Below are 25,967 nucleotides of genomic sequence, written 5' to 3' on the forward strand. Positions count from 1 at the left end.
ACTGGTTCGACCTCAACTGGAATATTATGTCAATTTCTGGGCACCACACTTTAGGAAGGATGTGAAAGCCTTAGAGAGGGTGCAGAGAAGATTTACGAGAATGGTTCCAGAATGAGGAACTTCAGTTGCTTGGACAGATTGGAGAAGGTGGGCTGTTCTTCTCGGAGAAGAGAATAAGAGCTGATTTGATAGATGTGTTCAAAATCATGAGGGATCTGCACAGAGTAGATAAGGAGAAACTGTTTCTTTTGGCAGAAGAATCAAGAACCAGAGGATACTGGTTTAAGGTGATTGAGATAAGAGCAACAGTGACATGAGGAAAAACTTTTCATGCAGCGAGTGGTTAGGATCTGGAATGCACTGCCTGAGAGTGCGGAGGAGGCAGATTCAATCGAGGCCTTCATAGGAGAATTGGATAATTATCTGAAGAGAAAAAGTTTGTAGGGTCAAGGTGAAAAGGCAGAGGAGTGGGACTGGGGTTAGCTTCCATTGGGTGACTTGCTCTTGCTGTGAGCCATGGATACAACAGGCCGAATGGCCTACTTCTGTGCTGTGACCGTTCTATGATTCTATGAAATTGCAAACTGTTCCTCAACGAGCTGACAATGAACTTGTTAACAACATTAATTGGACTCATCTCCAAATCGGGCGGGTTGCCTGGTCCCTTCTTCCTCCCCATCCTGAGGGAAATTCGCCGGTGGCAGGAAAGTTGAGAGGAAATCAGCACGCCAGCCAGTGCTGCTATTTTTAGTGCTCACTTATCTCCGTTCCCACGTCCCATGAGGACCTAAAATCCTGCCATAAAATCAGATTGTAAATGTTTCTATAGGTATGTAAATGGGAAGAGATTAGTAAAAGTAAATGCAGATCTAGTAGAAGCAGAGACAGGTGAAATTATAGTGGGGAATAAGGAAATGGCAGTGACATTAAACAAATACTTTGTATCTGTCTTCACAGTAGAAGACGCAAAAAACATTCCAGAAATAATGGGGAACCAAGGGTCTAGTGAGAAGAGGAACTTAAAGAAATGAGTATAAGCAAAGAAATAATACTGGAGAAATTAATGGCACTAAGTGGTGACAAATCCACTGGACCTGATCACCTGTATCATAGTGTTTTAAAAGAGGTAGCTACAGAGACAATGAATGCTTTGGTTTTGATCTTTCAGAATTCATTAGATTCTAGAACAGTTCACAAGGATTGGAAAATTGCAAACATTTAAGAAAGGAGGAAGAGAGGAAATAGGGAACTATAGCCTAACATTAGTAGTAGGCAAAATTCTAGAATCTATTATTAGAGATGTGGTAACTTAGAAAATCATAATATGATTAAGCAGAGTCAACACGGATTATTGAAAGGGAAGACATGTTTGACAAATCTGTGAAGCGTTTTTAGAGGAGGTAACGAGTTGTACGGATAAGGGGGAAACCAGTGGCTGTAGTGTATTTGGATTTTCAAAAAAACATTTGGTTTTCCCAATGTTTAGCTGCAGGATGTTGCAGCTCATCCAAGACCAGATGTCTGACAAACAGTCCAACAGCACAAGGTTTGTGGGTGGAAGGAATCCAAGAGGTGGTGGACTGATAGAGCTGGCGGCATCAACTTACATGTGAAAGTTGACCCCATGTCTATAGATGGTGTTGCCAAGGGGAAGCACATAGAAGAGAAGGGTAAAGGATACATCCTTGGGGTACTCAAGAGGTAACAGTGCAAAAGATGGACAGGAAGCCATTGCTGGTAATGGTCTGGTTGTGATAAGTAATGCAAGAGTGGATCCATTGTGGAACTGGTGCAGAAAAAGAGCTCGTAAATGCTCCAGCCTGTTTAGAGATGTAAAGAAAAAAAATGTAAGGTTTTTTTTAAAATTGCGGGTTTTTCTTTATTTGAGAATTCAATTTAATTTCTTCTGTGTTGTTCTTTCATGCAGTTCTAAATAGTGAGCAGTCACAGTTTCTCCAGGAGCTAGTAGGCCCAGTCTCCAAGTTTTTCCTGGTAAGCAAAGTTTTGCTGTTTTTCTTCTTTTATCTTATTTTTGTGACTGTGAATTCAGTGACTGTTTCTAGTCATTAGAATAAGTAGGGTGACTGACTGTGCTAGAACTTTGATATAACATTGCTTTAGTGTCATAATGTTTGTATATGGAAGAAATAGTTCACTTAATTTTTTCATACCCAGAAATTTTATTCATTGATTTGCTGAGCTACATAGAGTTTTATCTGATCCCAATCTGTGCTAACTTAACTGATTTCAGCCATCGCGGCAGTGGAAGTGCTCCAGCTGATCCCTGTGCTATTTGGCTAGGGAGATAAAAATCTTCTAGGGTTCCCATTCCTAATCCTTTTTCCAAACATCTCTTGGAAGTGTGCATCTGCGGATGTGATGTTTCTTTTCACTGAAAGGCAGCCAACACTTGTTGTCAAGGCTGGTACATTTCCCAGAGAAAGTAGGCAAGAAAAACAGAAGAGGAAACTTAGTAGTTATGATGTTGAGTTTTAATTTCTGCATTTTGTTCTAGGAGGTCAATAATGCTGATGAAAATGATAGGCTGGGGAAGGTGGAGGATGAGACCATGGAAGGATTGAAGGAAATGGGAGCTTTTGGGCTGCAAGTTCCTGTTGAACTTGGGGGTTTGGGACTCAGCAATACTCAGGTAAGAGCTTCATCTACAAAGATTTGAATGCTAGCTGAACTTTCATTGTAGTATAGATCCAGGCAGAAATATCTAAAACCAACTTCAAACATAGAACACTACGGGGGTGCTTGAACTAAATTCTCGTTTTGCTACTTTTTACAAGGGTCAAAGTGGATAAGAATGTTCTTGCATTAATCATATTCCTGTTATCCTCATTAAAACTTTAAAAGCATTTTTTAAAAGAAAGTGGAAAGAGATAAACCATAACGTGATTTTGTAGGTTTTAAGCAGATTTTTTAAAAATGTATTTAAATTTATAATGCATAGTGGTTCCACATTACTGTAAAAGCCTTGAATTTCCTTCTTTGTCCTGGGAAGATAGGGTGATATTTGGGTGCATGTTGTTTGCAGGGTCGTGAATTATGGGGCAAGATCCATTTTGTCTGGGATTTCACTCCATTATGTTTCAGTTGAAATTCCTGGCTCCGTGATGGGGGTGGGGGGGTGCTTCCTCCATTCATCTCTCCAGTAGTGTACATTTGCAAATGAGATGGAAATGATAGGATGGTGTAAGATTTTGGAATTCTTCTGAGATGTCAGAATGCTCCAACTGCACTCAGTGTAACACATCCAGATATATGAGTCAGTTATAGCAGCTTGCAAGAATCAGCCGAGCCAGGAAGAAGTGTTCCTTATAAAGCTGCCTACAACCTTGAAAAACTTTGCCCACATCTTGGATTTACCTGCATATTTTAGAGTGTTCTTTATTTGTTTTGGGGAGCTAGTGAATTGGTTTTTAAATTGACAGAGAGGGATGCTCGGCACTGCTGAATCTTTGACCCTTACCCACAGTAAAGTGTACAGTAGAGCAGCATGGGTTTACCTGTGGCAATTCCTCTGTAGGCTGTCTAGCTAGGGGGAGGAGGAGGAAAAGGAAAACATAAGGGAACACAGACGATCACCACAGGTGAAAGTTTCTGAGTTGGTGCATAGGATTGAGGCCAGCGATTCAGCGAATGAAACTGATGGGGAATGGGGAGAGATAGAGGGGTAAGCCTATTGGAGCGGGATCAGTGTTTTCCAGAACCCAAAATATTTTCTTTGTTTCTCTTTGTCTTCATCATTATCTCCCTGTTTACCTTCCCCTGTATTACTGAGATAAATCTGCAAAGAAGAAAACAGCTAAGAATGGGCCAAATTAGATACAGCTCTAGAGTTTAATGCCAAATTGGTTCTTTAAAGTGCTAGAGCAGGTGCAGGTACTGGCACACTGAGCTTACCATCACCAACAGCTAGGATGGAATACCTCCCAGGAGCTCCATAGCTTGCTCCTTGAAAGGGGTTAGTTAGTGTACATGCAGTCTCCCAGTAAATGTTTCCTATAATAACATTCACAGCGTGAGGTGAAAGCAAGTATCTGAAGCATTATCCTAGGTGGCAGCAGACAGCTGATGGAATATCAAGTAGATGTATTGGAAGGCCCTTGTCACAGGAGTGGATGAAGTTATAAGGGGTTGCTTCAAGTAAGGCTTGGGAGAGGAGTTTCATACAAAGGTTGCTGATGGAAGATTAGAGAGCCATTGAAACATGTTGGTGTGTTATACATGATGACTTGTCAATCAATCCATTTAACAAATGAGGGTGATCAGTGTGGCAGTGCCCAAGTGAAAAGGGAACTGTGCCAGGTCTTTTACCTTTCCCACCCTCAAATGGAATTTGTTTTTTTTGCAATACTGGTAAGGTATCCTGGGGATGAAGGAGGGGGCACAGAGTCACTGCTACCCCTCTCCACATAGCTTAGAAAATGTCCTTCACCAGCTTCCTTGCCTGAAAGCCCAATAAGCCATCGCTTCTCAGCTACATCTTGTCCATGAGGACTTGGAGGTCAGTATCACCAAAGTCCTGTGGTCACCTCTTTGGTCTTTCACCATTTTGCTGAAACTGTCCTTGGGCTCCTTTGCCATAAACTTTGCAATTAAAAATAAATTTAAACTTTAATCTCTCCTGATCCAGTGCCAGACATAAAGCTATTTTCTAGTCTTGAAAATGCAGAGACATCTTCTGGTAAGAAAGCAATTGAGTCACACATTCTGACAAAAACGGAAGGAAAATCTGCCATTTACCTGCTGCCTCTTCAGGAAGCTTATATGATGATAACGATCTTACAATATAACTCAACCGGAATATTGCATCCAGTTCTGGGTGCCGCACTTTGGGAAAGATGCAAAGGCATTGGAGAGAATGCAGAAAAGATTCATGAGAATGGATTCATGGATGAGGAACTTCATTTATGAAGATGGATTGGAGAAGTTGGGACTTTTTCCTCGAAGAGAAGGCTGAGAGGAGATTTGATAGAGGTATTCAAAATCATGAGGGGGCTGGACAGAGTAGATGGGGAGAAACTGTTCCCATTTGTGAAAGGATCAAGAACAAGAGGGCACAGATTTAAGGTAATTGGCAAAAGAAGCAATGGCAACATGAGGAAAAGCTTTTTCATGCAGCTACTGGTTAGGATCTGAAATGCACTGCCGGAGAAAGTGGTGGAGGCAGGTTCCACCGAGGCATTCAGAAAGGAATTAGAATGTTATCTGAAAAGGAAGAATGCGCAGGGGTTATGGGGAGAAGGTAGGGGAATGGCACTAAGCGAATTGCTCACTCGGAGAGCTGGTGCAGACACGATGGACCGAAAGGCCTCCTACTGTGCTGTAACAATTCTGTGATAACTATCATCAACTTTTGTTTGATTCCTGTATGCTATGACAAATTGCATATGTTGACTTATTTTGTGTTCTGTTGTGTTATCAAACTTCATTTTTAAACTCTACTCTTTTTCAGTATGCTAGACTGGTGGAGATTGTTGGTCTGCATGACCTTGGAGTGGGTATTACCCTTGGGGCTCATCAATCCATTGGTTTCAAAGGAATCCTATTGTTTGGCACCAATAAACAGAAGGAGAAATATTTGCCTGACCTTGCATCAGGTGGGTGAGACTAGTTTCATTCAGAATTCCAAGGGTGTATGATATCTATTGTTATTTACATATAGGCATTGTGCATTCATTTCCTCTTGTTTAATGTGTATCTTATTTGGCTGCGTTTGCTGACAATGCAACCACTAGGTGGCGCTGTACTAGCACATGCGCAAATGCAGCCTCATCCACTTAAACGCCACTGTCTGCAGCATTTCAGCTGCTGCCAGGATTAAAGATGGCGCTGCTCAAGTTATCACAGAAAAACAACTTCAACCTATGGCAGCACACAATGGACATGTTTGATACACGGAGAACATTGCACTGTTTAAAGTTTTATCAGAAGGACAGCACCTCTGACAGTGCTGCACACCCTCCATAATTCTGTGAGGTTTCAGTGCCATCCCGCTCTCGGGCCGCTCACTCCCCACTTCCCCCACCTCCCCCTGCCATCCCTCCAGATGCTAGCTCTTGGCCGCACCACTTCCCTCCTCTTGGCCACTCGCTCCTACATCGCCCCGTCACCTCTTGCGGCCCGCTTTGCTTCTTTGGGCAGAGCGAATGGCTGAGAGGAGGGAAGCGGCCCACAGCCTAGAGCTAGCATCTGGAGGGATGGGGGTAGGGGTGGGGGGAAGTGGGGAGCAAGCAGCTGGAGGGGTGGATGGGGGTGCAGGAGCGAGTGGCCGGAGAGTGGGGGGGGTGGTGCGAGGAGCGAGCAGCCTGGAGCGAGTGGCCGAGGGGGTAGAGCGTTTTTCTGCACATGCGCCTGTTAGTCCTGGCAAGGCAAGACGTGGCTGCGCATGCACAGCATCTCAGAGTGCAGGAGACCGTTTACGCATGTGCACAGCTTGGAGCGTTCTGATGATGTCAGTGAGCCGCTGCGTTGTCAGGAGTCAATTTGATATTATTTATATAATTTATATAAATAAATTGGTTGAGGTTATTATCTGAAAGGTGCATACAAGTCAGAGCTCATTAAGTTTCATTCATGGTTTGATTCTTATGATTTAGATGTAGGATTTAAACCTCAGAAGCCTTATGACCAAAGAGATTTTGAGGTTCATTTTTGGGCATTTCAGGAAAATTCTTTGGAAAACTGAAGCTGGACTATCTTCTGGAGAATAAAGATACCTACAGATATATTTATAGGCTCATCATTTTAGGATGCAATCTGAAAGCCCTTGCATTGACTCAATAGATAAATCCTCATTCTGTGCTAAGTTAACTGACTTCACCAGGGTGATACAATTCTTGAGCAATGATTGGGTTACATAAGAAAAAGAAGAATAAGAAAAGACTTGCAAGGCTGTGTCATCTACTATCTAACCCATCCCTCAATCTCCTTCCTTCCTAATCCATGCAATCTATTGGGAGAGTATTCAGATTTCTCACTGTCCATTCTCATTATTATCCCATGACCACTGATATGCAAATAAAGAGAAAACATGCAGAGAAAAAATTCCCTTCACTGTTCCCCCTCACTGCCAAAGTGTTTACATTGTTCTGATTTCCAAATTAATCATCCTATGTCTTCTGTTAGTGAGATTATGAGTTTAGCACCATTTGAGGGTGGTTTGTGTCTTGAGCTTAGACCTGCAGGAACTGGAGTAGGACTGCCAAAAGGAAGCTCATTGCTAGCAGATTGAAAAGACTTTTATCCCATTAAGCTGGATTTAAACACAGGTCCTAAATGTGAATGAACATGTCTAACCCACTGAATGTCTTCTTCCCACTAGATGGAGCATTTTTATTCTTTTGACTGTACATTTGTAGGTAAAACAATTGCTGCCTTCTGTCTCACTGAAACAGCAAGTGGATCCGATGCAGCCTCTATAAAAACAACTGCTGTGAAGAAGGGAAAAGACTACATTCTGAATGGGAGCAAACTCTGGATTAGGTGAGTGTCAACTTCATTCCCAGGATCAGTGTTAAATGATTAGAGAATTTTGTTGCTTCCTGGATGCTGGAAAGTGGTGATAAATACCCAAATGGATGGAGAGGGTCTTATATTGGCCTCCTCTCTCACCAAATGACTGAGACTTAGTTGTGGATGGCCTCGCTCTTGGATGAAACCTAGATTGGGTGTCCTCATTCTACCCCTTTAAGTCTATCATTAGACCTTCGGATGCTGCAGTAGTCTCCTCACAGCATCTGGTGTTTCTTTACTGGCAGAGGTGGGGTCCTGCTTAATCTTAACAGCAGGAATCCCACTGTGAGCTTGCATTGCATCTCATTTGAGCCTTGACCTAGGGTTGAGGCTGGGGTGGGCACAATGGGGTAGGTGGAAGTACCCTGTCCCATAGAAACTCCATTCCAAAGAGGAAAATCCAGGCTTCTCAATCCATTGGATTTAGGATGAACTTCAACTCCTCTCATCTAGGATGCTTTAGGGCTGTAGAGCCAACAAAATGGGATGTAAATTCCAGTTGTCTGACTGGATATCGCTCCTCATCGATGGGTTAAGCTGTTAGCAACAAAATATTTCAGCAGGACGAAGAGAGCTAATTGCCCAGAGGCTGAATTGTTTCTACAGCTATTCATTTATGAATTTTTTTCAGTAATGGGGGCATGGCAGAGATCTTCACTGTGTTTGCCAAAACTGCTGTCAAGGATAAACACACTGGAAACAAGAAGGACAAGATCACGGCATTTATTGTGGAGAGAAAATTTGGAGGAGTGACTCAGTTAAGTGAAAAAATAATTTAAAGAAATTTTTATATTTTGATTTTCTGGTGAGAATTTTGTGAAAAGAATTTTTTTGGTTAACTATCTACCATCCACTCCATTATAGCAATATCCCTCATTTGTTGTCAAAAATGATTGAGGTTACTTGGTAATATTAGGTCAGTTCTTGTTCCCTTGAAAATCAGTGGGAGATTTAACAATTTGTTTCTCTTATATATTTGACTATTGTTGCCGTTTTCCCTCCGAACTATTTCTTGCTTCTACCAAAGACAGTAATCGACATTGACATCAATAATGTGATCATAACAGATTGTTAAGTAAATTACTGTGTACTTGCCATTTTAACAGTTAATACGTCTATCATTAAAACCTATTGCACAAAATCTGAAGATCCAGAATCTATACCAAAAAGTCATAGATAGAGTCATAGAGTTATACAGCACAGAAACAGGCCCTTCGGCCCATCACGTCTGTGCCGGCCATCAAGCACCTATCCTAATCCCATTTTCCAGCACTTGGCCCGTAGCCTTGTATGCTATGGCATTTCAAGTGCTCATCTAAATACTTCTTAAATGTTGTGAGGGTTCCTGTCTCTACCACCCCTTCAGGTAGTATGTTCCAGATTCCAATCACCCTCTGGGTGAAAATATTTTTCCTCAAATCCCCTCTAAACCTCCTGCTCCTTACCTTAAATCTATGCCCCCTGGTTATTGACCCCTCCGCTATAGGAAAAGGTTTCTTCCTATCTATCCTATCAATGCCCCTCATAATTTTGTACACCTCAATCAGGTCCCTCCTCAGCTTTCTCTACTCTAAGGAAAACAACCCTAGCCTATCCAGTCTCTCTTCATAGATGAAATGCTCCAGCCCATGCAACAACATCCTGGTGAATCTCCTCTGCACCCTCTCCAGTGCAATCACATCCTTCCTATAGTGCGGTGACCAGAACTGTACACAGTACTCCAGCTGTGGCCTAACTAACGTTTATACAGCTCCACCTTGCCACAGCATATAGTGCTGTTTTCCTTACAAATAACTATGGGCTGAACAAATAATGCCAGGAGCATGTTTGAGTTTAGCCCAGTCATCATCATCGAGGCAATTGCTGAGAATATGGGGAAGCAAGATAAAATTTACACAAAATTTGTAAGTACAAAACTTTGAAATATATTTTCATGTGCATCTTTCTCCCCATTTCAGGAATGATATGCTACAAATTGTGGGCAACATATGCCTTTGAGTCCTAGCAATCTGGGCCTTGAAACTCATGCACCACTGTCATATTTGCACTTATGTATTATTTCTTGTTATGTACTGCTCAAATTCTGTGGGTGAGGAGTTTTGGAAAAGGCTTCTTCATGCTGTTGCCTCATATCTGGTTAAACCCTAAGCCAGAACACCAAGATCTGTTAGCATCAGCAGCTTCAAGGATAGCAAATGAACAGGAACATGGATTTAGCTGTCAAATATGTCCATTGAGGCTTCATGATTCACCTTTAAGGCCCATGGCAACAAAAACTTGGACACTCCTTTAGTATTGGATGCAAGTGAAGCAAAAGTATATGATAACATTAATAACAGTGGCGCAGTGGTTAGCACTACAGCCTCACAGCTCCAGCGACCTGGGTTCGGTTCTGGGTACTGCCTGTGTGAAGTTTGCAAGTTCTCCCTATGACCGTGTGTATCACTAAATTAAAAAAAATAAATAAAATGATCGTTAACTTTAAGCTTGCTGACATCTCATTAGCCTTATTAAAAATTAAAAATTGGTTTAATGGAAAAGGAATAGCTGACCTTTGTCAGACCAGTAGTTACTTTTGGCGTGCATGGGACATTTTTACATTCATGTGAGCCTACCGTATAAAGATTCCCAGTTTACTTTGTATCCTATAATATTAGTCCCTGCTTAGCTCTATATCATCAGCCTGTTCTATATTTAATAAATTCATGGCTGACAGTTTTATTTTTGAAGATAATTTTTTCTTCTTCCTCTTGATTCGACCTCCCTGTGCCATATATCATCTCTAGCTAAGACCAGTGCCCAACCAGTTTCCTCAACTCTGATAATTGCAATTCTCCCTACATTTCCTTCCCTGTGGGAAGTGTTTGACCTCTGCTTGGTACCCTTGATGACCGGTGTGGCTGACATTGGCACTATCTTGTGCGGAGGATCACAGGCACAACTTGCATTCTTGTCATTGGGTGGTACAATATGTTGGGGGCTTCTGACTATCCTCGATATTCTGTATGGGAAAAGAAAGAATATTCAGTGAACTCAACCCTCAAAACACAAATATAACTACAAAGCAGAATTGGCAGGGATCTTGGACCCTGTTGCTTGTCTTCTCAGGGATGGTGTAAGGACAGAGTTTTGAGGGAAGGGAAGAGAGCAAAATAATTTTTCCATACTTTTTAAAAATAATTATTAAGTATGAAACATCCAATCTTCTTATTCAACTTAGACCTTCCTCACTCCCTGATGCATCATAATAACACTCTGCCTCAATGATGGCCATATTGTTATTGTTTTGATTCAGTGGTCCTCCTGAAAAGAAGATGGGAATCAAGGCTTCTAACACAGCTGAGGTATACTTTGACAATGTGAAGGTGCCGGCAGAAAATGTGCTAGGTGAGGTCGGGAGTGGGTTTAAAGTAGCCATGAACATACTGAACAATGGTCGATTCGGCATGGCAGCTGCTCTCTCAGGGACAATGATTGGCGCGATCTCCAAAGCAGTAAGTATAAATTTGGTTGATGTTACTATCCTTTTGTATGTAAATATCATGCATCAGAACATGAATTTAAACATTTGAAGCAATCTTTGGCTCCAATGCTGAACCAGTATTACTTTTTTATACTGTGTGTAATGTGCACAGCTCTGTGCAGGTAAAATGTAGAAATTGTCTGCTGTTTGACAAGTAGAACTCATCAATTTTCATGAACTAGAATTGCTATGTAAACTTTCAATAGAGATTATAAAGGGGAATACAAAGAAAAGAAACAATTTTGGGAGGGGAAACATGCTGATGCTGTTTGTAAGGTGGAAAGTTAAAGGATTTTCTTTACCACTATAAATACCACTGTGGGCGGCACAGTGGCGCAGTGGTTAGCACCGCAGTCTCACAGCTCCAGCGACCCGGGTTTAATTCTGCGTACTGCCTGTGCGGAGTTTGCAAGTTCTCCCTGTGACCGTGTGGGTTTCCGCTGGGTGCTCCGGTTTCCTCCCACAGCCAAAGACTTGCAGGTTGCTAGGTAAATTGGCCATTATAAATTGCCCCTAGTGTAGGTAGGTGGCAGGAGAATAGAGGGAAGTTGGGAATTTGGAATTAATGTAGGATTAGTATAAATGGGTGGTTGTTGGTTGGCACAGACTTGGTGGGCCGAAGGTCCTGTTTCAGTGCTGTATCTCTCTATGATCTATGATCTCTAAATAGAATGCAAACTAGTCTGTACACCCTTCAGCATCTTCAGTGGAACCTTTCTCCTTCATTTCCATCCAGTATAGTAAGGCTCAAAGCCAGGCCTGTAGAGCTGCAAACCTTTGAGGAGAAATCACCCCTCTTGTCAGACTTGTCATCGATATAATTTGGAACTCCTTATGGCATCATCATTTCCAGTTTAAAATGATTGTACCGTGCCTGGCTAGACTTATAGAATGGTATCCAGTTAATGTAGTCCCTTGTTGTTGAGACATCTTATGTTGTTGCAGCACAATAATACTCCAGTATGTTGTGAACTACTCCAGATCGCAAACAATTCTAAACAGAGCTCATTTCAATTTTTTTTTGTCTGCTGCTTGAACTTCTGAGATCAAATTCTTGACTTTGTGAAAAAATGATATGCAATATGAGCCAAAATACAGAGGCTTTTTCCTCACCAGAAGTTTAAAATGATGGGTCTACAAGTAAAAAGAAATATAACAGGGCTGAATAGTTACAATTCAACCCCTACTACTGTACCCATGGTACTGCAGATATCACGATCCACTGGTCGAAAGAGAGCCTGACACTGCCAGAGTTTTCAATGCCAGGATGGGGTCAGGCTACAATAAAATTGAGGGGGTGGAGTCAGGATGGACCCATCCCAGCATCTTTGGGTACCCACTGAGGGGAAACAGAAAGAATTGGCTAAAAGGTTGAGATAGTTTGGTAGACTTCTATCTTCTGGAGTGTTCAAGGTCATGGCCACTCCATTATAATGGATGGTAATATCCAGCACAGTTAGGATAGAAGAAGCAGGAGCAATGGGAAATCCAGAGGATAACTCCCTCCCACTGCTCCGGCCTCCTTTTAGAGGACCAGACTACCAGGGTAATCAATGTAACTTACACCTGCCCCAATCGTAAACTTACAGAGCATAATTTATGGAGTGAACATCAAGGAGTGAATCTTAACTCCCAGAAACGATTGGTTTGGGGTCATCTTAGATGTTAGAATACAAAAAATCTGAAATAGGAATCCAATATATCTTGAAACTGCCCACTTCCAGTTTTAACACAGACAAGATGAGGACAGGTGACTAATCCGCTTACAGGAAGCAGGTTGGTCATCTAAATATTGTAATGAGGCTACCTATCTTCATTTCAGTAGTCACTCTATTTTTAGCTCATTTTCCAGCCAAGGCTTGGGAAACCAGGCAGCTGAAAGGAAGTGAGAAGGGCTGAACCCACAGACAAGTGCCTTTAAAGCACTGCTTGTGGGCCAGGATGAGGAGGCGTACTTCCTCCAGGCACAAAAAGCTACTTAGTAAACCCCCTCCCCACCCTCACGATTTGTCTGCTCCCCCTGTCCATGATTATTGGCCTCCCCCAACTCCCATTTTCTTCCCTCCAACCACCATCGGATCCCCAACATAATTGGACCCCAACCCCAACCCGACCACTGGACCACCATCAGACCTGCCCCTGCATGATTGTTCCCTCCCCATCCACCATCTGCGTCGCACCCCCTCCCCATCCCCTGTACTATGTGCATTCTCCCCCACCCCCAACCAGCATGGACCCCCCTGGTCCCCAGGAAATTCTGGGTCCATACCTGGGGTTGAGATATCACAGTACTGTACAGAGGAGTGGAGTGCACAACATTTCAAGTGGAATTGCACCAAGCACATCTTATTTAAGTTAATGAAATGAAGAGATTAAACATAGCAAATGTGGGTGGAAAAGGAAAAAAGCATATATATTTATAATAGCAGGTTGAAGCAACTTTCACTCCAACAGTGCTTTCACTGCAAATTGGTTTTCTCCAGGGAAGACACGTCAAGTCTGATGTGAACAGAGCTAGAGCAATAAACTCCACTTGAAATGTTTTTTTCTTAACCTCAAAGGCAATAGTTGTTTATATGATATCCCTTTGCATTTTCTTTTGAAACTGTTTTAATAGGTAGACCATGCTGCCAATCGAACACAATTCGGGAGCAAGATTCACCATTATGGCCTCATTCAAGAGAAAATTGCTACTATGGCTATGCTGCAGTATGTAGCTGAGGTAAAAATTCTAGAAAAACATTCCTCTCAAAGCTTCCTAGGTTGTATATAATTGAGTCATACAGACCATAAGGTCCCAGGTTTGATACCATCTCTACTGAGTTAGCTGATCTCAGCTAGGATGGCAGCAGTTGTATTAAATTGGTTTCAACAACCATGATCTTGGGATGGAAAAGTTGGATTAAGATCCTGTTTGCTATTTAGTGACTACTCCTGAAAAGTGCAGGTGAGGGTTTTTAGTAGATAAATATCATAGGGACATAGGAATTGCTGCATGGAAAAAGACCATGGTCCACCTTGCTCGTCTTCCACTGTCCTTGTAGCTGCCTAACACGATAATGGAATTGTTAACTAATTATAGCAATCAATTGCTATTAATTAGTCTGCAGCAGACCAATATGAGGTGAGTATGGTGGAAAGCTTTGGGAACCAAACGTTCAAAATCACCTGTACTCCCAAGCATATTACTCATACCGAATGTCATGTATTAAATTACTCATACTGTATCTCAAAACAGTATTTTCTGAATGAATCAATAGTTTTCATTTGAATGAATCAATACTAGCTTCTTCTACCATCTTCCGAGGGAGCCTGTTCCATAGATTGGCTTACTGAAATAACATTTCCGCATATTAGTTTTGAATTTAGCCCCCTTAAAGTGCGGGTTGTAACCCCTGCCTCTATTATTGGAAAGGTGTCCTGGTCTATCTTATCTAGTCCCTTTGGAATCCTAAAAACAGCAATCATATCACCTATCAAACTTTTCCAGTGAGAACATGCTCTATTTACTTATTGGCTGTACGTAATCCAATCCCTCCATTCTATCAATCATTCCGGTTGCTCTCTTCTATATCTTTTCAACAGCTGCAATATCCTTTTTGTACTGTGGTGACCAGAACTGTACACAATACTCTTAGTGCATTCCTGACAATGATTTCTAAAGTGTTAAGATTACCTCATTGCCTTGCTCAATATTGACCTTTTAATACTTTGCTCACTACCATCCAACATTGTTACAATAGCTTCAATTTATTGTCAATCAGGATCCCCAGATCGCTTTCATTTACCATGTACCTTCTTTCTTTTCCATTTAGGTAATAGTCCTTTCCTGGACTTTTTGTCCTCATGTGATTTTCTCTACGTTGGATTTGATCTGCCACCTGCTTGCCCAATTCCCATGAGTATTCAAATCCTTCTGCAGCTCATTCTGTTCAGCTGTGGAGTCTACCACCTTCATTGGCTTTATATCGTATGTAGATTTAGCCATTGGGTTTGTGACTCCTAGCTCCAGAACATGAATGAGGATATTAAACAAAAGAGATCCCAAAACAGACTCCTGTGGGACCCATTAGTAACATTCTCCCAGGATGGTGACAAACCCTCTGGATTTTATCAGACAACCAACAAATTTTTCCACAAATTCCTACTTTCTTTATTCTCAATACCAGCCTTTCCAGAGAAACTGTATCAACGACCCTACTGTTATGATCGAGGTGGGAGGAGTGTTTTTCTAGTCCCACTTCTCCGCAGGTCACAACATATTATTTTAAATTTTCCCACTTATCGATACAGTCAATCATATACTCTATTTTTCCCAGAATAGAATACACTAACCAAGTTTCTTTAATGAGCAACAAAATTATCAGTTTATTATAAAACAAGTCTTAACCAGTAATGAAATAAAACATAAACACACAGATCGATTTTTTTTTTTAAGTTCCCTTTTTTTAACCTTAGTCCCTTCACACTCACAGACACAAATACATACTGGTTAACTGAAAAAAAGGGGACTTTTATAAATTCAGAGCTCTGTTACAGACAAAAGAAAATTTGGGCAGATTACTTGCTCGCTTTTGAAGAAAACAGCAGATGAGATATGTTGTTCCAAAACTGGCATACAGTCTAACTTCTGAGTACATGTAAACAGGTCATTAGGATCTTTCAGAACAATTCTTTTCAGGTGGTGTTAATAAGTAATTTGTCAGGCTTTCTTCAAAGACAGGAACGAGATGAATTGACATAGGCAGGAAGAGTGATGAGGTCCTGCAGGGGGAGTTTAGGGAGTTAGGTAGTAAGTTAAAAAACAGGACCTCTAGGGTTGTACTCTCTGGATTACTCCCTGTGCCACGTGCCAGTGAGGCTAGAAATAGGAAGATAGTGCAGCTAAACACGTGGCTGAGCAGATGGTGTAGAAGGGAGGGTTTCAGATATCTGGACCATTGGGCTCTCTTCAGGGACAGATGGGACCTGTACAAGAAGGACGGGTTGCATCTAAACTGGAAGGGCACTAATATCCTGGCTGCAAGGTTTGCTAGCGTCACTCGGGAGGGTTTAAACTAGTGTGGTAGATGGGTGGGAACCAGAGCAGTAGGACAGCTAGCGAAGTAAATGAGGAGGACATAGTAAATAAGGCCAGTAGGACTAAGAGGAAGAGCAGGCAGGGAGATGTTGCTGAGCACAGCGGGACTGGTGGTCTGAAGTGCATTTGTTTCAATGCGAGAAGTATAACAGGTAAGGCAGATGAACTTAGAGCTTGGATTAGTACTTGGAAATATGATGTTGTTGCTATTACAGAGACTTGGTTGAGGGAAGGGCAGGATTGGCAGCTAAATGTTCCAGGCTTTAGAAGCTTCAGGCAGGATAGAGGGGGATGTAAAAGGGGTGGGGGAGTTGCATTACTGATTAAGGAGAATATCACAGCTGTACTGCGGGAGGACACCTCAGAGAGGTCATGCAGTGAGGCAATATGGGTGGAGCTCAGGAATAGGAAGGGTGCAGTCACGATGTTGGGGGTTTACTACAGGCCTCCCAACAGCCAGCGGGAGGTAGAGGAGCAGATATGTAGATAGATTTTGGAAAGATGTAAAGGTAACAGGGTTGTAGTGGTGGGTGATTTTAACTTCCCCAATATTGACTGGGACTCACTTAGTGCTAGGGGCTTGGATGGGGCAGAATTTGTGAGGAGCATCCAGGAGGGCTTCTTGAAATAGTCCAACTAGGGATGGGGCCATTCTGGACCTGGTATTGGGGAATGAGCCCGGCCAGGTGGTCGAAGTTTCAGTGGGGGAGAATTTCGGGAGCAATGACCATAATTCCATAAGTTTTAAGGTACTTGTGGATAAGGATAAGAGTAGTCCTCGGGTGAAGGTGCTAAATTGGGGGAAGGCTAATTATAACAATATTAGGAACTGAAGAATTTAGATTGGGGCGGCTGTTTGAGGGTAAATCAACATCTGACATGTGGGAGTCTTTCAAACGTCAGCTGATTAGAATCCAGGACCAGCATGTTCCTGTGAGGAAGAAAGACAAGTTTGGCAAGTTTCGGGAAGCTTGGATAACACGGGATATTGTGAGCCGAGTCAAAAAGAAAAAGGAAGCATTTGTAAGGGCTGGAAGGCTAGAAACAGATGAAGCACTTGAGGAATATAAAGACAGTAGGAAGGAACTTAAGTAAGGAGTTAGGAGGGCTAAAAGGGGTCATGAAAAGTCATTGGCAAACAGGAGTAAGGAAAATCCCAAGGCTTTTTATACATATATAAAGAGCAAGAGGGTAACCAGGGAAAGGGTTGGCCCACTCAAGGACAGAGATGGGAATCTATGCGTGGAGCCAGAGGAAATGGGTGAGGTGCTAAATGAGTACTTTGCATCAGTATTCACCAAGAAGAAGGACCTGGTGGATGATGAGCCTAGGGAAGGGAGTGCACATAGTCTCAGTCATCTCATTATCAAAAAGGAGGAGGTGTTGGGTGTCTTGCAAAGCATTAAGGTAGATAAGTCCCCAGGGCCTGATGGGATCTACCCTAGAATACTGAGGGAGGCAAGGGAAGAAATTGCTGGGGCCTTGACAGAAATCTTTGCATCCTCATTGGCTACAGGTGAGGTCCCAGAGGACTGGAGAATAGCCAATGTTGTTCCTTTGTTTAAGAAGGGTGGCAAGAATAATCCAGAAAATTATAGGCCGGTGAGCCTTACGTCAGTGGTAGGGAAACTATTAGAGAGGATTCTTCTGGACAGGATTTACTCCCATTTGGAAACAAACAAACTTATTAGCGAGAAACAGCATGGTTTTATGAAGGGGAGGTCGTGTCTTACTAATTTGATTGAGTTTTTTGAGGAAGTGACGAAGATGATTGATGAGGGAAGGGCGGTGGATGTTGTCTATATGGACTTTAGTAAAGCCTTTGACAAGGTCCCGCATGGCAGACTGGTGCAAAAGGTGAAGTCACACGGGATCAGAGGTGAGCTGGCAAGATGGATACAGAACTGGCTCAGTCACAGAAGACAGAGGGTAACAGTGGATGGGTGTTTTTCTGAATGGAGGGATGTGACTAGTGGTGTTCCGCAGGGATCAGTGCTGGGACCTTTGCTGTTTGTAGTATATATAAATGATTTGGAGGAAAATGTAGTTGGTCTGATTTGTAGGTTTGTGGACGACACAAAGGTTGGTGGAGTTGCGGATAATGATGAGGATTGTCAGAGGATACAGCAGGATATAGATCGGTTGGAGACTTGGGCGGAGAAATGGCAGATGGAGTTTAATCCGGACAAATGTGAGGTGATGCATTTTGGAAGGTCTAATGCAGGTGGGAGGTATACAGTAAATGGCAGAACCCGTAGGAGTATTAACAGGCAGAGAGATCTGGGCGTACAAGTCCACAGGTCACTGAAAGTGGCAACGCAGGTGGATAAGGTAGTCAAGAAGGCATACGGCATGCTTGCCTTCATCGGTCGGGGCATAGAGTATAAAAATTAGCCAGTCATGTTGCAGCTGTACAGAACTTTAGTTAGGCCACACTTAGAATATTGCGTGCAATTCTGGTCGCCACACTACCAGAAGGACGTGGAGGCTTTGGAGAGGGTACAGAGGAGGTTTACCAGGATGTTGCCTGGTCTGGAGGGCATTAGCTATGAGGAGAGGTTGGAAAAACTCGGATTGTTTTCACTGGAACGACAGAGGTGGAGGGGCGACATGATAGAGGTTTACAAAGTTATGAGCGGCATGGACAGAGTGGATAGTCAGAAGCTTTTTCCCAGGGTGGAAGAGTCAGTTACTAGGGGACATAGGTTCAAGGTGCGAGGGGCAAAGTTTAGAGGGGATGTGCGAGGCAAGTTTTTTACACAGATGGTGGTGAGTGCCTGGAACTTGCTGCCAGGGGAGGTGGTGGAAGCAGATGCGATAGCGACGTTTAAGAGACATTTTGATAAATATATGAATAGGAAGGGAATAGAGGGAAATGGGCCCCGGAAGTGCAGAAGGTGTTAGTTTAGGCAGGCATCAAGATCGGCGCAGGCTTGGAGGGCTGAATGGCCTGTTCCTGTGCTGTACTGTTCTTTGTTCTTTGTTCTCAGGGTCCTTCTGAGATATTGGAAAACAAAGCTGGGTTGTGATCTCTTCTTTTTACTCTTCTTCAACGGACTTGACTTTATCTCCCACTCACTCCGGAAGGTAAAACACACACACTGACCAACGGCCAAAAAGCTTGTGAGTTTTCTGCCCATCCCAGGTGTGCTCTGCTGCTTGTCCAATCAAGGGACCCTTGTCACTTTTCTGCCCCTGTTACCAGGGTTTCTGTTCTGGCTTTAACTTGTGTCATGTGACAACCAATTACATTGTTGCCACCAGTCCCTTCAGTGCCCCTTGATGGCTGTTTAAAAAAAAACTAGTACAACATTTATTCAGTTTAACTATAAATTCATTGGAACATAGGAAGATAGGAACAGGAGTAGGCCATTCAGCCCCTTGAGCCTGTCCGGCCATTCAATGAGATCATGGCTGATCCTTGGTCTAACTCCATATACCTGCCTTTGGCCCATATCCCTTAATAAATAAATTCCTTTAAAAATATTTTAACAAAAAAGAACAGAATCACTTTCATAACACTACTGAGATCCAAGTGTACCTTATCCCCTGCCAGAACCCTATCAAACCCCTTTATCACATCTTCAAAGCAAACCAGTAAGCTTAATTGGCTAGAGCTCCCCTGTAATCTACCTCATTCCTTAAGAATGCTCGGATGCATCTCATCTGGCCCCTGTAATTTATTTACCTTCAGTTTGCACAGCCATTTAATATGTTGAGTGTAATGCGAATAGTGTCACAACTTACCTCTGAAACACGTGTTAGTTCTCATACAAGATCAAGTAAGTTACCTATTTCCTCCTTGATCATTTCAGAAGTTGCCACTTTTCATTTTGTGCATATCAGCAGTCTGTTGTGCTATCAAAGTATGGTGAACTCCGCAAACACTTTTCATTTAGAATAAATTGAAACGGTGCATATAAATCAAGAATGGCATTTTCTTTAGTGCAGTAGAGAGGCTGCAATTTACAATTGCGATCACTGTGATGCCATGCTACATAAAGCCACAAAGAATCTTAGCAACCTCATGTGTCAGGCCTCATTATTTTATTGGGTACCAATTCAGCCCTTATCATTTCTTCTTCATTTGTATAGCATTTTATATGAGATTTGAGTTCAACTCTCTGAACAAATATAAATGTTTACATATTTTCTTTTGAGTTTGACAAGAGTATAGAGTCAACAGTAAGAACATCATTCCAGTAGATACATACATTAGTAAAAGGACTAACGGCGAAGCATTTCATGACATAATACTTTTCTTACTGAAGCTCATGTGTATTCTTACAGTCGATGGCTTATATAGTCAGTGGTAATATGGATGCAGGTGCAAGTGAATTCCAGATTGAGGCTGCAATTAGCAAAGTCTTTGCTTCAGTGAGTATTGATGTAAGGAAATGCTGTTATGATTGGATCTTGTTACAAACTCTTATTACCTAACTTCATTTGCAACAGAACTTCCTTGATTGCTTGCTTGATTCAGGCTGAAGCTACATTATGTTCAAATCCTCAACAAAATGAATCTCTGATAAAGACAACCTTACAAGAGCACAAGAAGATGCAACAAAATAGTGGGGTGATAGTTTATGTCTGCAGTTCGCCTCACAGTGAGTTTCTGTGCTCAGCTACACCAATGAGGAAAGGTGTTGAGCAGGAGACAGAAATTTCCCCATTGGAACAGAGAAGTTGGCTAAAGTGCCTCCTGGTAGCCAGCTAAAGAGCAGTAGTACAATCCAACCTCTCAGCATTTTACAGTGAGATTGCAAATTTTTTAAAAATGGAGAGAATAAAAGCTTAACAAGAAAGTTGTTTTGCTAATAGTGCTGAAGGCTCGTGCTATAGAACTGGCCGTGTGCCTGGGCAAGCTGTTCCAGTACAGCTACAACACTGGCATCTACCAAATAATGTGAAAAATTGCCCAGGTATGTTTCTGTCCATATAAAGCAGGACAAATCCAATCTGGCCAATTACCATCCCATCAGTCTACTCTTGATCATCAGCAAAATGATGGAAGGTGTCAGCAACAGTGCGATCAAGTGCTACTTACTCATCAATAACCTGCTTACTGATGCTCAGTTGGGTTCTGCCAGAAGAATCTGGCTCCAGACCTCATTACACCCCTCGTCCAAACATGGACAAAAGATCTGAATTCAAGAGATGAGATGAGAGTGACTGGCCTTGACATCATTGCAACATTTGACTGAATGTGGCATCAAGGAGGCCTTCATCAAATTGAAGTCAATGGGAAACATAGTGAAAAGTCTCCATCGGCTGGAGTCATACCTAGCACAAAGAAAGTTGTTAAAGTTGTTGGAGGCCAATCATCTCAGCCGCAGGAATTCCTCAGGTCAGTGTCCTAGGCCTAATCATCTTCAGCTGATTCATTAATGACCTTTTGTCCATCATGTCGTTAGAAATGGGGAGGTTCGCTGATGATTGCATAATGTTGAGTTGCATTGACATTCAATGGCATTACCATCGCTGAATCTACCACTATCAACATCCTAGGGGCTACCATTGACTAGAAACTGAACTGGAGTAGTCATATAAATACTGTGGCTACAAGAGCAGAGGCTAGGAATCCTGCGGCGAGTAACTCAACTCCTGACTCCCTAAAGCCTGTCCATCATCTACAAGGCACAAGTCAGGAGTGTGATGGAATACTCTCCACTTGCCTGGATGGGTGCAGCTCCAACAACACTCAAGAAGCTCAACACCATCCAGAACAAAGCAGCCCGCTTGATTGGCACACCATCTACAAACATTCAAGCCCTCCACCACCGACGCACAGTGGCAGCAGTGTGTACCATCTACAAGATGCACTGCAGCAATGCACCAAGGCTCCTTCGACAGCACCTTCCAAACCCGTGACCTCTACCACCTCGAAGGCCAAGAGCAGCAGATGCATGGGAACATCACCAACTGCAAGTTCCCGTCCAAGTCACACACCATCCTGACTTTGAACTATATCGCTGTTCTTTCACTGTCGCTGGGTCAAAATCCAGGAGCTCCCTTCCTAACAGCACTGTGGGTGTACCTACCTCGCATGGACTACAGCGGTTCAAGAAGGCAGCTCACCACCACCCTCTCAAGGGCAATTAGGGATGGGCAATACATGCTGGCATAGCCAGTGACGCCCACATCCCATGAATGAATAAAAAAAAATGGCAGCTCCTCAGGAAATGAAGCAGTCTGTGCCCTCATGCAGCAAGATCTGGACAGCATTCAGTCTTGGGCTGGTAGTGGCAAGTAACATTTGTACCACACAAGTGCCAGACAATGACCATCTCCAACAAGAGAGAATCTAACCATCTCCCCTTGATGTTCAATTGCATTACGATCGCTGAATCCCCCACTATCAACATCCTGGGGGGGTGGGGGCAGCGGGGGGGGGTCACCATTGACCAGAAACTTAACTGGTTGAGCCAAATAAATACTGTGGCTACAAGAGCAGGTCAGAGGCTGGGTATTCTGCACTGGGTAATTCATCTCCTGACTCCCCAGAGTCTGTACACCATATAAAAGACACAAGTTAGATGTGGGATGGAATATTCTTTCCTTGCCTGGTTGAGTACAGCTCCAACAACACTCAAGCAACTCGACACAGTGGGCGGCACAGTGGCGCAGTGGTTAGCACCGCAGCCTCACAGCTCCAGCGACCCGGGTTCAATTCTGGGTACTGCCTGTGTGGAGTTTGCAAGTTCTCCCTGTGTCTGCGTGGGTTTTCTCCGGGTGCTCCAGTTTCCTCCCACAAGCCAAAAGACTTGCAGGTTGGTAGGTAAATTGGCCATTACAAATTGTCCCTAGTGTAGGTAGGTGGTAGGGAAATATAGGGACAGGTGGGGATGTGGTAGGAATATGGGATTAGTGTAGGATTAGTATAAATGGGTGGTTGATGGTCGGCACAGACTCGGTGGGCCGAAGGGCCTGTTTCAGTGCTGTATCTCTAAACTAAAAAAACTAAAGACACCATCCAGGACAAAGCAGCCTGCTTGATTGGCACCTCGCTCACCACCTTAAACATTCATTCCCTCCACCACTGTGTGTACTATATACAAGATGTCCTTCAGTAACTTTCCAAGGGTCCTTTGACAACACCTTCCAAACCCACAACCTTTACCACCCAGAAAAACAAGGGGAGCAGATCAGATGCATGGGAACACTGCCACCTGCAAGTTCCCTCCCAGTCACTCAACATCCTGACTTGGAACTATATCGTCATTCCTTCACCGTCACTGGCTCAAAATCTTGGAACTCCCTTCCTAATAGCACTGTGGATATACCTATACCACAAGGACTGAAAGGTTCAAGAAGGTGGCACAACACCACCTAGGGTGAACAATAGGTGCTGGCATTGTCAGTGACACCCACATTCTATGAACAAATAAAAAAATGACAAGCTTTGTAATGAGACATTTCAAATATATGTATATATGCAGAGCATAGAATATTCACAATAAATTTGAAAATTGTTGCAACATATTTGTATATCAAAAAGGGTTTCCTCAATTCACAATAAAATATGGATTGGCAGTGGCAGTGGCAATATCTGGAATGCGCATTGGGATATTTGACTTGAAGGACAGTAACTATGGTGTTTGAGTTTACCAACATGTGATTACAATGCATATTTCATTTAGGACCCACTGTACTATTTCTCTGGTTCATTTCGAACAACTTTCCACTAAATAAGATAACTAGACAAGTCCTTATGAAATTATCAAGAGATGTCCTGGGTAGAAGTGAATGGGAGAAATCATGGGTAGAAATTGTTATTTGGAATGATGAGTTAAACTACATACAGAAAAAAAAATCAGTGAAAAATCTGCCAAATATCCTGTGCATTCTTTTATGTTCTCTACAGGAGGCTGCCTGGTACGTGACTGATGAATGTATCCAGATCCTGGGAGGCATGGGATATATGCAGGTACTGTAGGTGTATATAATGGTTCTGAACACTGGATGGTCTATATGTACATACCGAATGGAATGTAGACATGTACTGTAGGGTGCATGATGTTTCTATTTTTGTGCAGGTGCTGTAAAAGCCTTATGAAGCTGCTGTATGGGATGTATGAGGTAATATGACCTGAGTTGGGGGAGGTGTTGTCACTAGTGGTATTGTCACTAGACTAATAGCCCGAAGACCCAGGGTATTATTCTGGGAACATGGGTTTGAATCCCACCACAGCCAAAGGTGGAATTTGAATTCATTTAATAAAATCTGGAATTTTTTTTAAAAAGCTAGTCTGATGGCCATGAAACTGTTGTCGATTGTTGGAAAAACCCATCTGGTTCACGAATGTCCTTTAGGGAAGGAAATCTGCTGTCCTTACCTGGTTTGGCCTACATGTGACTCCAGACCCACAGCAATGTGGTTGACTCTTACATGCCCACTGAAATGGCCTAGCAAGCCACTCAGTTGTATCTAACCGCCACGAAGTCAAGAAAAAAGAATGAAACTGGACGGACCACCCGGCATCGATCAAGGCACCAGAAACGACAATGGCAAACCTAGCCCTGTCGACCCTGCGAAGTCCTCCTTACTAACATCTGAGGGCTTGTACCAAAGTTGGGAGAGCTGTCCCACAGACTACTCATACTCACAGAATAATACCTTACAGACAATGTCCCAGACACTGCCATCACCATCCCTGGGTTTGTCCTGTCCCACCAGCAGAGGTGGATGGACAGTGGTATAGAGTCGGGAGGGAGTTGCCCTCAACATCGATTCTGGACCCCATGAGGTCTCATGGCATCAGGTCAAACATGGCCAAGGAAACCTCCTGCTGATTACCACCTACCGCCCTCCTTCAGCTGATGAATCAACACTGCTCCATGTTGAACACCACTTGGAGGAAGCACCGAAGGTGGCAAGGGCGCAGAATGTACTCTGGGTGGGAGACTCCAATGTCTATCACCAAGAGTGGCTCGGTAGCACCACTACTGACCGAGCTGGCCGAGTCCTGAAGGACACATCTGCTAGACTGGATATGTGGCAGGTGCTGAGGTGACCAACAAGAGGGAAAAACATACTTCACCTCATCCTCACCAATGTGCCTGCCACAGATGTGTCTATCCATGACAGTATTGGGAGGAGTGACCGCCGCACAGGCCTTGTAGAGATGAAGTTCCGCCTTCACATTGAGGATATCCTCCATCGTGTTGTGTGGCACTACCACCATGCTAAACGGGATAGATTTCGAACAGACCTAGTGATGGAAAACTGGGCATCCATGAGGTGCTGTGGGCCATCAGCCACAGCAGAATTGTACCAAATCACAATCTGTAACATCATGGGCTGGCATATCCCCCACTGTATCATTACCATCAAGTCAGGAGACCAACCCTCGTTCAATGAAGTGCAGGAGGGCATGCCAGGAGCAGCACCAGGCATACCTCAAAATGAGGTGTCAACCTGGTGAAGATGCAACACAGGACTACTTGTGTACCAACCAGCATAAGCAGCATGTGATAGACAGAGCTAAGCGATCTGATAACCAATGGATCAGATCTAAGCTCTGCAGTCATGCCACATCTAGCCGTGAACGGTGGTGGACAATTAAACAACTAACTGGAGGAGGTGGCTGCACAAATATCCCCATCTTCAATGATGGGGGATCCCAGCACATCAGTGCAAAAGATGAGCTGAAGCATTTGCAACAATCTTCTGCCAGAAGTGCCGTGTCATCTCGGCATCCTCCTGAAGTCCCCAGCATCACAGATGCCAGACTTCAGCCAATTCGATTCACTCCGCGTGATATCAAGAAACAACTAAAGGCACTGGATACTGCAAAGGCTATGGGCCCTGACAATAGTCCGGCAATTGTACTGAAG

General features: G+C 43.2%; 1 protein-coding gene across 10 annotated transcripts in view; it reads left to right on the top strand.

Moving 5' to 3' along the window:
• The window catches only part of LOC137375375 (very long-chain specific acyl-CoA dehydrogenase, mitochondrial-like), a 106,906-nt gene that overhangs the window by 53,379 nt on the left and 27,560 nt on the right, over nucleotides 1-25,967 (top strand). For 9 of the 10 annotated variants that reach the window (XM_068042468.1, XM_068042470.1, XM_068042466.1 and 6 more), the window contains 8 exons: nucleotides 1,928-1,992; nucleotides 2,516-2,650; nucleotides 5,468-5,612; nucleotides 7,374-7,497; nucleotides 8,159-8,284; nucleotides 10,823-11,021; nucleotides 13,668-13,772; nucleotides 23,995-24,057. In XM_068042468.1, the coding sequence (XP_067898569.1) occupies nucleotides 1,928-1,992; nucleotides 2,516-2,650; nucleotides 5,468-5,612; nucleotides 7,374-7,497; nucleotides 8,159-8,284; nucleotides 10,823-11,021; nucleotides 13,668-13,772; nucleotides 23,995-24,057 (962 nt within the window). The remainder of the gene's footprint in view (nucleotides 1-1,927; nucleotides 1,993-2,515; nucleotides 2,651-5,467; nucleotides 5,613-7,373; nucleotides 7,498-8,158; nucleotides 8,285-10,822; nucleotides 11,022-13,667; nucleotides 13,773-23,994; nucleotides 24,058-25,967) is intronic. The other variant, XM_068042467.1, reaches the window with a different exon arrangement.

Source organism: Heterodontus francisci, chromosome 11 (genome assembly GCF_036365525.1).
Source record: "Heterodontus francisci isolate sHetFra1 chromosome 11, sHetFra1.hap1, whole genome shotgun sequence".
Taxonomy (NCBI): Eukaryota; Metazoa; Chordata; class Chondrichthyes; order Heterodontiformes; family Heterodontidae; genus Heterodontus; species Heterodontus francisci.